Source organism: Dama dama, chromosome 5 (genome assembly GCF_033118175.1).
Source record: "Dama dama isolate Ldn47 chromosome 5, ASM3311817v1, whole genome shotgun sequence".
NCBI lineage: Eukaryota > Metazoa > Chordata > Mammalia > Artiodactyla > Cervidae > Dama > Dama dama.
In genome coordinates, this window is record NC_083685.1 from 77562751 (window position 1) to 77578234 (window position 15484).

Below are 15484 nucleotides of genomic sequence, written 5' to 3' on the forward strand. Positions count from 1 at the left end.
AACGTTCACTCACACAGGGCAGGTTGGGTAAATAATGTGATGTGAATCAAATAAAGATTATCACACACTGAATTAAAAAAAAAAAAATACCAAGCCTGACAACCTCTCTTGGCAAGAGGTGTAGTATAACTTACTCTCTTGGGCATGGGCATCTCCAGAAATCATTCACACAATCAGACCACTTAAAGTGTAAAATTAATCAAAGATCAATATGTGATCACACCCAAGTCATCCAACCATCAGGACTCACTAGTTCTATTGTGGCAGCAATAGTGGAACACTTTGCTAACAATTTCTGGGTTGGGAAGATCCCCTAGTGAAGGGATAGGCTACCCACTCCAGTATTCTGGCCTGGAGAATTCCATGGACTATATAGTCCATGGTGTCGCAAAGAGTCGGACATGACTGACCGACTCTCACTTTTTTAGCAGTAAATAAATTGACTAACAATAACAAAATTACCACTAAGAAAAATACCTATGAGCTGGAAAGAATATAAAAACAGAAGATTTTATCAGGTTCTCCAAAAACAAACAAACAAAAAAAACAGCAAAAACTGAAAACACGTCTTCAGCAGAATGCAACTTGCCTCATGGATGACTTTTCTTAAGACCTTCCTAATCCTACAAAGCTTTTGCTCCTAAGTGTTTGTGACTCTGAAGATCATGGAAACAACTCTATGCAACATGAAATAGAAGTGGGCCTCATACCAGTGGACTTCTAATTAACCCTGCTAGGCAGCTATTTGGGCCAGAGGGCAATGGGAATCTCTTAAACTGCTATGTTTATCATTTAATCTAGTTTTGTCACCAATTATACCTTGTCATAGTAAGATAGCTAATAAGGAATATAGATTCCCCTTTCCCCGGGCATTTTTAAAAACTCATAGTAGACTTTGAGATACCCTATCAACAAAGCAGCGTCTCCCCAAAAAGAAAGTAAGTCACCCCATTTCTTTCCTTCCAGTTGTCAGTCTGGAAAGTCGATCTATGCACCTCGATACACTGGTGCAGGAAGCCCAGGAAAGGGTGAGTGAACTGTCTGCTCAGGTGGAGAATGAAGGATTCAGTCTGGACAACACAGAGAAAGAGAAACAGCTGAAAGCTTGGGAGTGGAGGTACCGACTCTACAAGCGCATGAAAACAGGCTTTGAACATGCCAGTGAGTATAAGCAGAGAACTTGTTCATTTAACTAGACTGAACCCTGGTTTGAGACAGCAGGACTTCTTTCACTGATTTTTTGCCACTCGAGGGATCACGGATGGCTGTTGTCAGCCTCTTTGGAGCAAGGGTTCTGGGAGGCTGTCAAAGGGTCTCTTGTCTTACTTGATTTTCTGGCTCCTGATAGGTTCTTTGACCACAGCCATGAGGCTTTAGTGCTGTTGGCTTCCCTCCACCGTGTCACACTCATCTAGCACTTTCCATCCGCTACGCCCTAATGTCTAATGACCTGGATGGTCTGATTCCCTAAGTGGCTTTATTTTGAGATGTGGAGGTGGAAAAATACTTGTTTGCCTGTGTGTCCAGTTTCTGCTTCAAGTTCAAGATTAAGCTGTATTCAACTCTCTACTATATACGGCTTATATAAACTGACCTTCAGTTAATACAGCCAACAGAGAAGGATAACCAGCGATGAATTATGCTTTTGTCTGCACTTCCATCCTCTTTACCAGTTCTTTTTGTTAATTTAAGGAAAGCTTTGTTTCTGGATAATACTCATTAGCATTGGAAGGTACTGCTTAGTATCACCTCTGATATGAAAATTCATATACAATCCGAACACTTGTGAAACATTAAACTCTTATTCCAAAAGGTGATTTTATTTAAACAACAAAAAAATTAGACTTGAAATGTTTAGTATAAGGGAAAGATCAGTTCATTAGTTTGGGAACTATCTGCCTCTGCCTCATGATAAACACCAAAGGGAGAGAAATTCTTGTTTTCTGTAGTATTGTATTCTAAATACCAAATCTAGGCCTAATCCTTTTTCTTGAAGCAAGTAGCTTAAGTAACATTAATGAAAGGTTGCTTTTAATATTAACAATCCCTTTAGTAATGCTAATACATGCTTTTAGAAAAAAGCATTTGAATAACTGTTGAAATTATTTTCAGCAATTATTTCAATAAATGCATTTACCATTGTACCTCATTTAGGATAGATTAATACTAGAATTAATACTAGAATCATCAAATCATTAATTTGATGCCATTTTAAATTTTTTTCCTAAATTAAAAAACATCTTCTGAGTGTCAAAAAGTACCCTGAGTGATACAAGTCCTTTAAAACCTGGGGTTAGTGGACATGACATTTGCCCATGAAGTCTTTCTTAGAAAAATAGTACCTGATGTAATCGGAGGCAGTGTGAGAGCAAGTCAAGTTAGCATTCCATACCTGGAAGAGCCCGGAATTGGGCATCTGAAGCCACGGACTTCATCCTAGCTATGTCTTTACTGTGTTCTTGAACCAGTAATTTGGCCTCTTTGGGTTGAAGTTTCCTCATCCTAAAAGTGCGGATGCAGTTACTCATTCTTTCTACCCAACAGGGTTGCAAAAAGGCTCCAGTGAAATGATCTACATGAAAGTACTTTCTGAAAGTAGTCTCTACCTAAAATATTGATTCCTGCTAACACTTTCTGACCTCCTCTCCACTGGTCCAGCCCAATCTTCTATTGTGTTTCTAAGATACTTTGAAAAGGCTTAACTGGTATTATTTGCCCCTTCAGAAGATGTTCTAATGCTCAAATAAGACCACGATGGCAACAAATAAAGGCCATTGAGACTTCTAATGAAAATGCTCAAAGGCAAAAGCTATTAGGCTCTACAAACAAATGTCTCCATAGTGTGTGTTTCAGGATACCCTTTGAAGAGACAGGAACATTGTTTGAAAAGGATTTGCTGTGTTAAGGTCCTTGTGTTTCTCCTTCTGTCCCAGGAGCCCCCGAAGTGCCAACCAGTGCTTGTCTCGTGGTAACCAGCAGCACGTCACTCACTGTCAGCTTTCAAGAGCCTCTTAGTGTCAACGCAGCTGTAGTAACCAGATATAAAGGTACTGGACTCCAAATATTTTTGTCACTGCTTCTCCTTAAAATACAAACTGCTGTTTGAGAATCAATTGCACATTTTGCATGTTTGTTTTTTCTGCTGAAAAGATTTTTTCATCCCATTTACTTTTTCAAGTTGAACTATTTCCATAGGCATTCACACAGAGAGTGATAAGGTGATGGAGAGTATTACAGACTAATATTAGTATTAATATTTCATTCTTGCTTGCAGAGCAAGCACCTCCTCTGTGTATAGCATTCACTGCGGACAGTTCTGAGTAGGACATGCTAAAGAAGCCGCCTTGATCTACAGGGCTCAGAGGCTAAAGATATGGCACATACTAAATAGGGGGCATATGAATTAGTAGCTGTAATAGCAGGTAACCAGGGTTGATAATTAAAACGACGACAATATTGGAGGTCAGAGAAGAAGGAGGGATGGTTAAATGATAGAATTGGAAAGGCCCCAGTGAAGTAGTGGCAACTGGGCCTGGCTTTTAAGGATGGCTCAGATTTGAACCAGAAGATATTGGAAGGAAAGTGAACTCCAAGTGAAGGGAACAGTGAGCACACATACAAAAGCAAGAACATTCCAGAACAAGTCGAGGAGAGCAAGGGAACTTGCAGGGCAGTGGCTCCAGGACAGAGTTCATAAGAAGCAGTGAAATACACAATTGGAAAGTGGAACTAGGGTTAGAAGGGAGGGATAGAATGAGGCTTGAAATCAAGATTAAGGAATTTAGACTTTACCTGATGAACTCTGCAGACCACTGAATAAGATAGGGACAAAATGAGAAGCAGACTTCAAAAATTTAAGTTCCAACACTGTGTGTGATGTAGCTTCCCAGGTGGCACTAGCGGTGAAGAACCCACCTGCCAATGTAGGAGACATAAAATACATGGGTTCGATCCTTGGGTCAGAATGATTCCCTGGGGAGGGCATGGCAACCCACTCCAGTATACTTGCCTGGAGAATCCCATGAACAGAGGAGCCTGGCGGGCTACAGTCTACAGGGTCGCAAAGAGTCGGACACGACTGAAGCGACTTAGCACGCACGCACATACTGTGTATTGCAAGAGATGTGGATTTGGAATAAGGAAATGAGTTAGGAAGCTATTATATTCAGGAGAGAGGTCATGACAGCCTGACCTGACTGCTATAGCTGCCCTGGGAAAGGAGAGAGCCCACAGGAGAAAGATTTTATGGAGGTGCTATGAGGATAACAGCCAAGGCTTACATAGTGCTTACCATGCTCCAGGCACTGTGTAAAGCCTTTATATGTGTTAACTCTATTCCTCACAACAACCTTATAAGGCAGGTACTGTTATGGTTACCATCTGCACATGAGAAAGCTGAAGCAATGAAATGAAGAATTCACCTAAATAAAGACTCACAGTAGAGCCAGAAATATCACATTATGTTGACTCTTGAATGTGGTGGACAAAAAAGAAAGAAATCTGTTTTCCTGATTCAGGAGGACATATGGGAATTCCCTGAACAGTCCTAAAACTTGATAAGACTCTCCACGTATTCTGAATGCCAGGCCACGAGGCAGAATTTCTGTGTTCAGGTCACTGCCATTCCCATGGACCACAAAAATGTCCAAGTAGTGTATGCTTCCTTTCTCCTTCTAAGGCCTGTTCCCAGGAGAACTTTCTATGTCTCCAAATTACCCACAATTTGTAGCTTTCTGAGTTACTTGGAATTTTCCAGATATCTCCACTATTTTTTATATCTTAGGTAAAACAGCATTGAATTGTTTATCACTTTGGGTTTTCTGTATCAAGCTAAAAGAGGGCAGCCTGAGAAAACAGCAGATAAATGAAACCACCAAGAACGGCTGCCCACAGCCATCCTTCAATTCAGTTCTGATACTTTCTCTTGGTTGCCAAGATTTTCTGAAATTCAGAGCAAGTGTTTGCAGGCAATGTTAGACATGACATTTTCCTTTCTTTCTACCTCCCTCCAGCTCAAGGCTTTGATAAAGAGTTTCATCAATGCTGCCCAACTTGACATTTTCTTCTTAACGTTTGATTAGTGAGCTATCAGGAGCTAATTTATCCAGACTGTCAGCTATTTAATACCCAACCATAATGCCAGCAAATTCAATCAACATTCACATATTAACACGTATCATCTCAGGAGACTTGCATTTGGGTGAGGTTGAAATGAAAGGTCACAAATGGGTTTTGTTAGTGACTGGAGAGGCTTAATTAAGCATTATAAATAGAATTGTCTGTTGCATTATGGAGTAGGTTTCCTTGTGTTAATTTATAAGGTCATAAATTGAGTCCTTAACCTGACCACTCTCAAGGGTTATTTAAAACAGCTACCAGCTTACTGTACCTAGAGACAGCAGGACGGTTTTTAATTCAGGGTTGAAGTAATTATTTAATTATGGAAATACTAACAAAACTACACTGAGACAAGGCTAATTATTTTGTTTAAAAAAGAAGAAGAAACAATTAAGAAATTCACAAACAATTAAGAAATGAAGTGGCAATTATCTAATTGGTTAGAGGGAAGGTTTAACCCTGCAGTATTTAGAGTTTGGCAAAAACATATTGCTCTCCAGAACTTTTGGGTTCAGCAAAACCTCAAGCCTATTTTGACAACTGGATATTTTCTCCCTTCATGCTTAAGCCAGTTTTTGAAAGAAAATCTGAATCTTTCTGTTGCTTCTTATTTACATTCAACTCATCAACATGTGGTCTTTTGTTTTGTTTTTTTGTTTTCAAAAAACGATCGCTGATATACAGAAATCTTTTAAAGAGCATCTCTTTATACACCTCCTTCAGGCCCCAGGGTTGGCCAAGCACCAGGCCAACAGGCATCACAACTTGGAGATTAAAGGCATCCATTTCAGCTCAAAACCCAGAAAACAGTTTTGAGTGAGACTCTCTAGACTCTGCCTGCATCTTCCCTGAAAACAGTAAAATGGAGCTCAGAGAGCTAGTCTGTTTTAAGGTGTTTCTTCCTTGGATCCCAAGAGTACTTGCATCTTTTGGTCCCATCTCACCAGTTTTCATGGCTTACAGAGCAAAACAAGAATTATTTCAGAGGCTCTGATGCTTTGGACAAGTGCCAGAACTTCGTTCCACATTTTCTCCTTGCTACCTTGGATGACTTACCTGGAGCTCTCATTTGCAGAGGATATGTCATTTCCTGGTAGTCCCAAAGCAGAAAACGTTTTCAAAAGTGACTTTACCGCTCTTTGCAGGGCTGAGGGTAGATAGGAAGGTATCCTTTAACAGGTGCAGCACAGCATCTGTTTTCCATCTACAGGATGATTCATTTTCTAGCTTTTTTTAAAAAAAGCAGGCCTTGAAGTGGTGACACTTTGCAATCTGCCAATGACAAGATGCTGTCGCTGCTCCAGTGCATGTGGCCAGTGCCTTAGTTTGGATGATGTCCTTCCCCACCTCTCTTCCCATCTTGTTTCCTAAGAGACTAGAAACTACCTCCCTAATTCCTTCCTACAAAGGTTTGAATAGCAAATTATTTAACTGCTCCTCATTTCATGGCATTTTCAAAAATAAATAAAAAAGCACTTTTTCCCGCAGAGACTGCCAGGACCTTTCAGGAGCTGGTAGTGTATCTGCTTCTTTAAAGACCAGGCTGGTGCTTCTGCCAACCACTTCCTCCAGTTTCTTTCTCAGAAGGAGAGGAAGCCAAAGGATTCCAGAGAGATGTCTGGGCGTACTGCAGCTTCTAGGAGGGAAGGTCCACCATTTGCACATTAAAACCCTCAGGGTTGATAATGTAGAATGATTGTATGAACTTGATTATGACTTGATCACTTGGGCCATCTTTTCATAAGACTTAAGAAAAATCTGACTTCACAAGCCTTGGGTACACACTGCTCAGGACTTTATACTACTTTTTACCCCTTCTATTTTTTTTTCCTCTTATATATTGTAATTGGAAAAATACTTGTCTAAATAGAAAAATACATTGCATAGGAAATATAATTATTTTCCATGTTTAATTAATTGAAGAATTAATCTGATCATAAGCATGAAGGGACTAACCTCATTACTAGACCGAAGTGATATCATTCCACAAAGTGATATTTATAACTTTATTTAGCTTGTTTGGGCAGAAGTGAAGCCTAAAGTATGCAATGAAAGCAACTCAGAGAGGCAGAAGTTGTTACGTCCAGAGGACATGAAATGCAATGCACTAACTTTTTGCACAGAAGTGAAAATGTGGAAGCAAGTTGAGTGACATGTATGATGAGGAAAAATAGAAGACCCAGGGAGAGTGACAGAATGCCTACACTAGTCAAAAGTCATTTCTTCTCAGCTGCTGTAGCCTTTGCATCCTAGTCCTTCATTCCTCCATGAGTAACTCAGTAGTCAGCATCCAGCCAGCTTACTCTCCAACCAACCTATAAAGTTTTCTGTAATAACATATGCCGTGAATCATATCCTTTCTGCATTGTCTTCATTTAGGGGAAAAAAAAAAATCTAACTTTCAAAACACACAGTCCAGAATTATACAAAAGAAAAAATCAAACAAATATCATGTGATGTCACTTACACGTGGAATCTAAAAAAGAACAATGATACAAAGGTACTTATTTACAAAACAGAAACAGACTCACAGACTTAGAGAAGAAACGTACGGTTACTGGGGGGGTGCTGGGGGGAAGGGATAGTTAGGGAGTCTGGGATCGACAGGCACACACTACTATATTTAAAATGGATAACCAACAAGGTCCTACTGCATAGCACAGGGCATGCTGCCTGGGGTTCTGTGGCGGCCTGGATGGGAGGGAAGTCTGGGGGAGAATGGGTACATATATATGTATTACTGAGTCCCTTTGTTGTCCACTTGAAATAATTACAATATTGTTGATTGGCTATACTCCAATTTAAAATTAAATTTTTTAAGTAAATAAAAAGTAAAATTAAAAGTTTTTTAAGACTTTAAAAAATTAAGAATAAGTTGAGATTTACCCTTCCCTCAAGGTTACATCTCTATCACCAAGTTATCCTCTATTATGAGTTTAATGTGTAGACTTACAAAACCTTTCTTGATGTATGTACACACATATGTATATACACACCCAGATGTATAGTATTGTTTGTGTACTCTAATATAAATATCATGCTATATGTCTAGTCATACAGTTAGATTTTCTTTCAGTAACAATATACATGCCAGTGTGTTTGGATATTCATTCTCTTAAATAGTTATATAGTATTCCTATTCCATAGACAGAGTTGCCATAATGTATTTAATCATTCTCCCACTAATGAATATAGGTAGTTTCAATTTTTTTCCTATTTTATAATGTTTCAGCCCTTGTATATGTCTCTTTTACCTGTGGTAATATTTCTTTCTGGGATTGTAAACTGGAAGTGGAAATATTTATATAGTCCCATACTCTGTCTCACTGCCTATACCTGTGCTAATACCATATAATAATGTCATAGTATATTTTAACATCTGGTATGGCAATATGTTCCTCCAAAATTAATTTTTAAATTGCATCATATTCCTAAATTAATCTGGAGAGACTTCCCACCCATGACATGTCTTTCTAACAAAGCTGAGTTTTATGTTTTCAGGGAAGTTTAATAACTCTGTTTTATTTATTGATCCTCATTCCTGTAACGTTTCATGCTGAATGTATTTTTACAGGTCATTATAAATGAACCCGCTTTTCGAGATATTTTCTAATGGGCTATTGTGGGACAGTTGAAGAGCTCCTAATTTTAGAACAATCTTTAGTTGACTGCTTTACTAAACTTAAATAGCCTCTTTCGTCCCAATAGATTGTCTTGCATCTCATGAATTTTGTCATTTCATCTTCAAGAAAGGATCATTTTGTCCCTTCCTTTCTAATACTTTTCATTTCTTTTCAGATCTCACTTTATTAACTAGAATCAATGTGAGTTCTAGTTCCCACTATATTGTGTATAGTAACTGGGATAGTAGGTATTCTTCTCTCTTACCTTCTTTGTCAACATGTATCTAATATTTTACTATTAAGTATGATGTCTACTATAATTTTCTGGATCGATACCTTTTGCAAAGTTATGAAAGTTTAATTTGGATTATGATTATTGATATACTGATGAACACAATTTTTAAATATCCTCTGTGGTTAGAGCCCCTTTAGAACCTCAAAAGTCATGTATTTGTGAGTTTTCTTTTAGAATTTTGATCATTTGTCTGTTTTATTGGTTTGTTTGAAGCATTGACTTTTTGATTCAGAAAATCCATTTCTTGCTTATTTAATATTTTATTAATTTCTGGCTTTATCTCTGCCAATTCTATTGCTTTCTGTGGGTTTACTTTAATGTTTCTTTCCTAGTTTTGTGGTGTTTTTTTTATTTGAAAGCTTAGTTTACTTGTTTATTTTTCTTCATTTCTAATTCATGGATTTTAGTCTATAATTCATCCCCTGATTACTATTTTGTCCATATCCAAAAAGTTTAAAATGTATTGCTATAATGATCATTTATTTATAAATAATCTGTAATATGTTTCATTTCCACTTGAATCAAAGTTTTTAGATTAGTCACCTTAAACTTGTAACTGGCCATACTTTTTTACTATAGCTTTATCGTTAATTTCTAATTTTATTCTATTACAATAAGAACATTTTAAAATGTGGACTGTATTCTGTTGAGATTTTTAATTCCTACTTGTGGCTAACCAATGAATCAGTGGATATATGTACCATACTTGGTGTTTGAAATGAATACGTAAAACTCCATTGGGTATAAAGTGTGAAAGTGTGTGTGTTATTTAAATCCCTGTCTTTTTCTAAAGTACTTGTCCCTTTGATCTTTGATCTCTGAGAAGCTGTTTTATTTGTCTTGCCTAATACTGTTTGCCTCGGTTTCTGTTTATGATTAATATTGCTTTCTATGTTTTCATTTGCCTTCTGTCTTTTGTATTTCTTTTATTTTCAACTTTCCATGACATTTGAAATACGTTTGTCTTTTGTAAAAAGTATAGAAATAAATCCATATACTCTGAGAATCTCTTTCTATACACTTTTAATTTTTTTTTTGTCCCAAGTAATGTATCTTATAAAAATAGGATTAAAAAGCAAATTTGTGTGAAAAAACAGCTGTTACTTGCTCCATTTTTACCATCCTTCTTCCCCTCAGAGCCAGCCACCTTTGACTCCTGTACTACTCATGGTTACACATCTTCTTTAATTAATATGCTTCTATGGCTATTTTTTATCAATTGCAGGTCTTATGTATGCAATAGAACTATAACAGAATTTAACTCTCTCATAATACCACACACTTTCTTATTCTCTCAGTATAATTATATTTCCATTTTTAGTTAAGGCAACAATGTTTATATGCCAGTATAAGTTTTTGACATTCCAAAATAAAGTATTACTAGTATATTTGATTATATTTCCTTCCCTATGTATTTTCCTCAGTTCTCTAATTTTCTTTTTCTCTCTCTTACCCTACTTCAGTTCAGTTCAGTTCAGTCGCTCAGTCGTGTCCAACTCTTTGCGACCCCATGAACCACAGCACGCCAGGCCTCCCTGTCCATCACCAACTCCCGGAGCTTAGAATTATCTTATTCAAAATTCATTTCAAATGGTCCTTTCAGAGTAGTATCTATTTTCCCAAGAGTGGTATTTACTTTCCCTCTCAGAATACTCTCTGCTCATGTTCCACTGTATAATAATAGCTCATTAGGTTTCCATTAGGGAAAGGCTCATTAAAATCACAATGAAATATTACTGCATGTATATCACAGTAGCAAAAATTTTAAAACAGTGGCAGCACCAAATAACTAGAATGCAGAGATATCAGACCACTCATACATTGCTAGTGGGAATGTAAAATGATATGGGCACTTTGAAAAACAGTTTGACAATTTCTTCAAAAACTAAACATGAAACTACCAGTCATCCTACCAATTGCATTACTAGGCACTTATCCTAAAAATTTTGTGTTTATATAAAAACCTGTATAAAATGTTTGTAGTAGCTTTATTTGTAATTGTCCCAAACTGCAACAATTCAGATGTCCTTCAACAGGTGAATGATTGAACAAACTATGGTACATTCAAGCCATGGAATACTACTCAGCAATAAAAAGGAACAAAATTATTGATATACTCAACATTCTGGGTGAATCTCCAGAGATTTATGCTAAGTAAAAAGCCAATCCACAAAAGCTACATAGTATATCATTCCATTTATATAGCACTCTTGAAATAACAAAATTAGAAAAGTGAAGAACAGATTAGTGGTTTCAGGAATTAATGAGGAAATGAGGAGGAGATAAATGAATATACATGACCCACTTTTTGGTTTTCTAACGAATTGATATGTCAAAATCACTGCAGATGGTGACTGCAGCCATGAAATTAGAAGACGCTTACTCCTTGGAAGGAAAGTTACGACCAACCTAGATAGCATATTAAAAAGCAGAGACATTACTTTGCCAACAAAGGTCCATCTGGTCAAGGCTATGGTTTTTCCAATGGTCATGTATGGATGTGAGAGTTGGACTGTGAAGAAAGCTGAGCGCCGAAGAATTGATGCCTTTGAACTGTGGTGTTGGAGAAGACTCTTAAGAGTCCCTTGGACTGCAAGGAGATCCAACCAGTCCATCCTAAAGGAGATCAGTCCTGGGTGTTCATTAGAAGGACTGATGCTGAAGTTTAAACTCCAGTACTTTGGCCACTTCACGCAAAGAGTTGACTCATTGGAAAAGACCCTGATGCTGGGAGGGATTGGGGGCAGGAGGAGAAGGGGATGACAGAGGATGAGATGGCTGGATGGCATCACTGACTCGATGGGCATAAGTTTGAGTAAGCTCCGGGATTTGGTGATGGACAGGGAGGCCTGGCGTGCTGCGATTCATGGGGTCGCAAAGAGTCGGACATGACTGAGCGACTGAACTGAACTGAACTGAACTGAGCATACTTATTTACCTTTTAAGAGATTTGGAGAGAAAAGGGGTAGGCAAACATGTGTCAGTTTAGCATCTTAATTCAATCTCCAAGTCACTTCTCTTTCTTAGCCAGACTATATGCTCAGTAAACATGACCTAATACTAACATTATCCTAAGCCAACATACTAATGAAATCATAACTGCTATTTCAAAAAAATTATGCGAGCTAGGTGAAGACAAACTTGAAACTGGTTTTTACTCAGCTAGTGAAAGATTATTCCTAACACTGATGCCTTCTTCTTGTTATACTTGGAAAATGATAGATCCATAGAGTAATGCATTTTTGGAACATTTTTCTCTAATGTATGAGGTGTTTGTTGAAGGCAGAAATCTTGTTTTTCACTTTCCCTTCACATACTCATTCCAGCAGCCTTGGCCTTCTTTCTGTTCCTAAACAATTTCCCCCCACTGCGAGTTCTTTACACATGATGATCCCTCTACCAAATACAATAACAATGGAAGATGTAAACAACCCACTCACATTAATAGGCAGATCTTCCAGACATAAAATCAATAAACCAACAGAGATCCTAGGTGATACAACAGAACAGTGAGACTTATGATATTTTCAGAACATTACATCCAACAAAGACAGAATATATACATTCTTCTCAAGTGCTGTACATGGAACACTCTCTAGGACTGACTATATACAAGGACATAAAATATAAAATATCCCCTCAATGACTTTGAGAAGGTAGAAATCATTTCAAACAACTTTACAGATCACAGAAGCATGAAACTAAAAATCAACCACAGAAAGAGAAACAAAGAAAAAAATTACATGGAGACTAAACAATAAACTACTGAAAAACCAATGGGTCAATGATGTAATCAAAGAGTAATTAAAAATATGTTGAGACAAATAACAATGAAAACACAATCCTACAAAATCTATGAGATGCAACAAACACAGATCTCAGAGGAAAGTTCATATCGATCCAGACCTTCCTCAAAAAAAAAGAAAAACAACAAGAAAAATTCCAAATAAAAAGCCTAACATACCATTTAAAGGAATTAGAAAAAGACAAAAAAAGCAAAACCTAAAGACAGCAGAAGAAGTAATAAAGATCAGAGAGGAAGTGAATAAAACAGATATTTTTAAAAAGTTGCTGAGTTGCTAAGTCCCTCTCCACTCTTTGTGACCCTATGGCCTGCAGCATTCCAGGCTTTCCTGTCTCACTATCTCCCAGAGTTTGCTCAAATTCCTGTCCATTGAGTCAAAGATGCCATGCAACTGTTGCAGGAAAGGGGACCCCTTCCAGGGCCTGAAACTGGGCTCTTGTCTAACCCTCGGAAATGAATTGTCCAAGGAGACACATGTGCTGACAAAGCAAGAGATCTTATTGGGAAGGGGCACCTGGGTAAGGGAACCCAGAAGAACAGCTCTGCCGCGTGGCTCGCAGTCTTGGGTTTCATGGTGATGGGATTAGTTTCCGGGTGGTCTTTGGCCAATCATTCTAATTCAGAGTCTTTCCTGGTGGCACACACATTGCTCAGCCAAGATGGATGCTAGCGAGAGGGATTCTGGGAAGTGGACAGACATACAGTGTCTCTTTTCGACTTTTCCCGAACTCTTCCAGTTGGTGGTAGCTTATCAGTTCTGTATTCCTTATCAGGATCTCTTGTCATGAAACAACTCATGCAAATGGTTACTATGGTGCCTGGCCAGGGTGGGCAGTTTCAATCAGTGTGCTTCCCATGACACAACCATCTCATCCTCTGCCATCCCCTTCTCCTACCCTCAAACTTTCCCAGCATCAGGTCTTTTTCAATGACTCAGCAGTTCCCATGAGGTGGAAACTTCAGCTTCGGCATCAGTCCTTCCAATGAATACTCAGGGTTGACTTCATTTAGGACTGACTGATTTGATCTCCTCACTGTCCAAGGGACTCTCAAGAGTCTTCTCCAACACCACAGTTCAAAAGCATCGATTCTTTGGCTCTCAGTCTTCTTTAAGGTACAACTCTCACATCCGTACATGACTACTGGAAAAACCATAGCTTTGAACTATATGGACCTTTGCTGGCAAAGTGATGTCTCTGCTTTTTAATACATAGTCCAGGTTTATCATAGTTTTTCTTCCAAGGAACAAGTATCCTTTAATTTCATGGCTCCAGTCACCATCAGAAGTGACTTGGAGCCCAAAAAAATAAAATCTGTCACTGTTTCCACTTTTCCTCATCTCTTTGCCATGAAATGATGGGTTCAGATGCCGTGATCTTAGTTTTCTGAATGTTGAGTTTTAAGCCAGCTTTTTCACTCACCTCTTTCACCCTCATCAAGTGATGAGGTTCCTCTTCACTTTCTGCCATTAGAGTGGTATCATCTGCATATACAAGGTTGTTGATATTTCTCCCAGCAATCTTGATTCCAGCTTTTGATCCATCCAGCCCTGTATTTCACATGATGTACTCTGCATGGAAGTTAAATATAAGTTATACAGCCTTCACGTATTCCTTTTCCAATTTTGAAACAGTCCATTGTTCCATGTCTGGTTCTAACCGTTGTTTCTTGTCCTTCATACAGATTTCTCAGGAGTCAGGTGAAGTGGTATGGTATTCCTATCTCTTTAAGAATTTTCCACAATTTGTTGTGATCCACACAGCCAAAGGCATAGTCAATGAAGCAGAAGTAGATGTTTTTTACTGGAATTCTCTTGCTTTTTCTATGATCCAGTTGGTGTTGGCAATTCCATCCCTGATTCCTCTGCTTTTCTAAATCCAGTTTGTACATCTGGAAGTTCTCAGTTCATGTACTATTGAAACCTAGCTTGAAGAAGTTTGAGTATTATCTTGTTAGCATGTGAAATGAGCACAATTGTATGATAGTTTCAACATGCTATGGCCTTGCCTCTCTTTGTGATTGGAATGAAAACTGACCTTTTCCAGTCCTGTGGCCACGGCTGAGTTTTCCAGATTTGCTGGCATATTGAGTGCAGCACTTTCACAGCATCATCCTTTAGGATTTGAAATGGCTCAGCTGGAAATCCATGACCTCATCCAGCTTAGTTCATAGTATTGCTTCCTGAGGCCTACCTTACTTCATAATCCAGGATGTCTGGCTCTATGTGAATGGCCTTATCATCATCATGGTTATCCAAGTCATTAAGAACATTTCTGTATACTTCTTCTGTGTATTCTTGCCCATTCTTATTAATTTCTCCTGTTTCTGTTAGGTCCTTATGGTTTATGTCCTTTATTATGCCAGTCTTTGCAAGAAATTCCCTTGGTATCTCTAATTTTCTTGAAGAGGTCTCTAATCTTTCCCATTCTACTGTTTTCCTCTATTTCTTTGAATTGTTCACTTCAGAAGGTTTTCTTATCGCTCCTTGCTATTCTTTGAAACTCTTGCATTCAGATGGTTATAGCTTTCCTTTTCTCTTTTGCCTTTAGCTTCTCTTCTTGTCTCAGCTATTTGTAAGGCCTCCTCAGACAACCACTTTGCCTCTTGCATTTCCTTTTCCTATGGATGATTTTGGTCACTACC

General features: G+C 38.1%; 1 protein-coding gene across 1 annotated transcript in view; it reads left to right on the top strand.

Annotated features, from left to right (window-relative positions):
- ANKFN1 (ankyrin repeat and fibronectin type III domain containing 1) overlaps positions 1–15484 on the top strand; it is a 159599-nt gene that overhangs the window by 16132 nt on the left and 127983 nt on the right. Inside the window, exons 3-4 of the mRNA XM_061140936.1 lie at positions 967–1161; positions 2934–3047. Coding sequence (XP_060996919.1) covers positions 967–1161; positions 2934–3047 — 309 coding nt within the window. The remainder of the gene's footprint in view (positions 1–966; positions 1162–2933; positions 3048–15484) is intronic.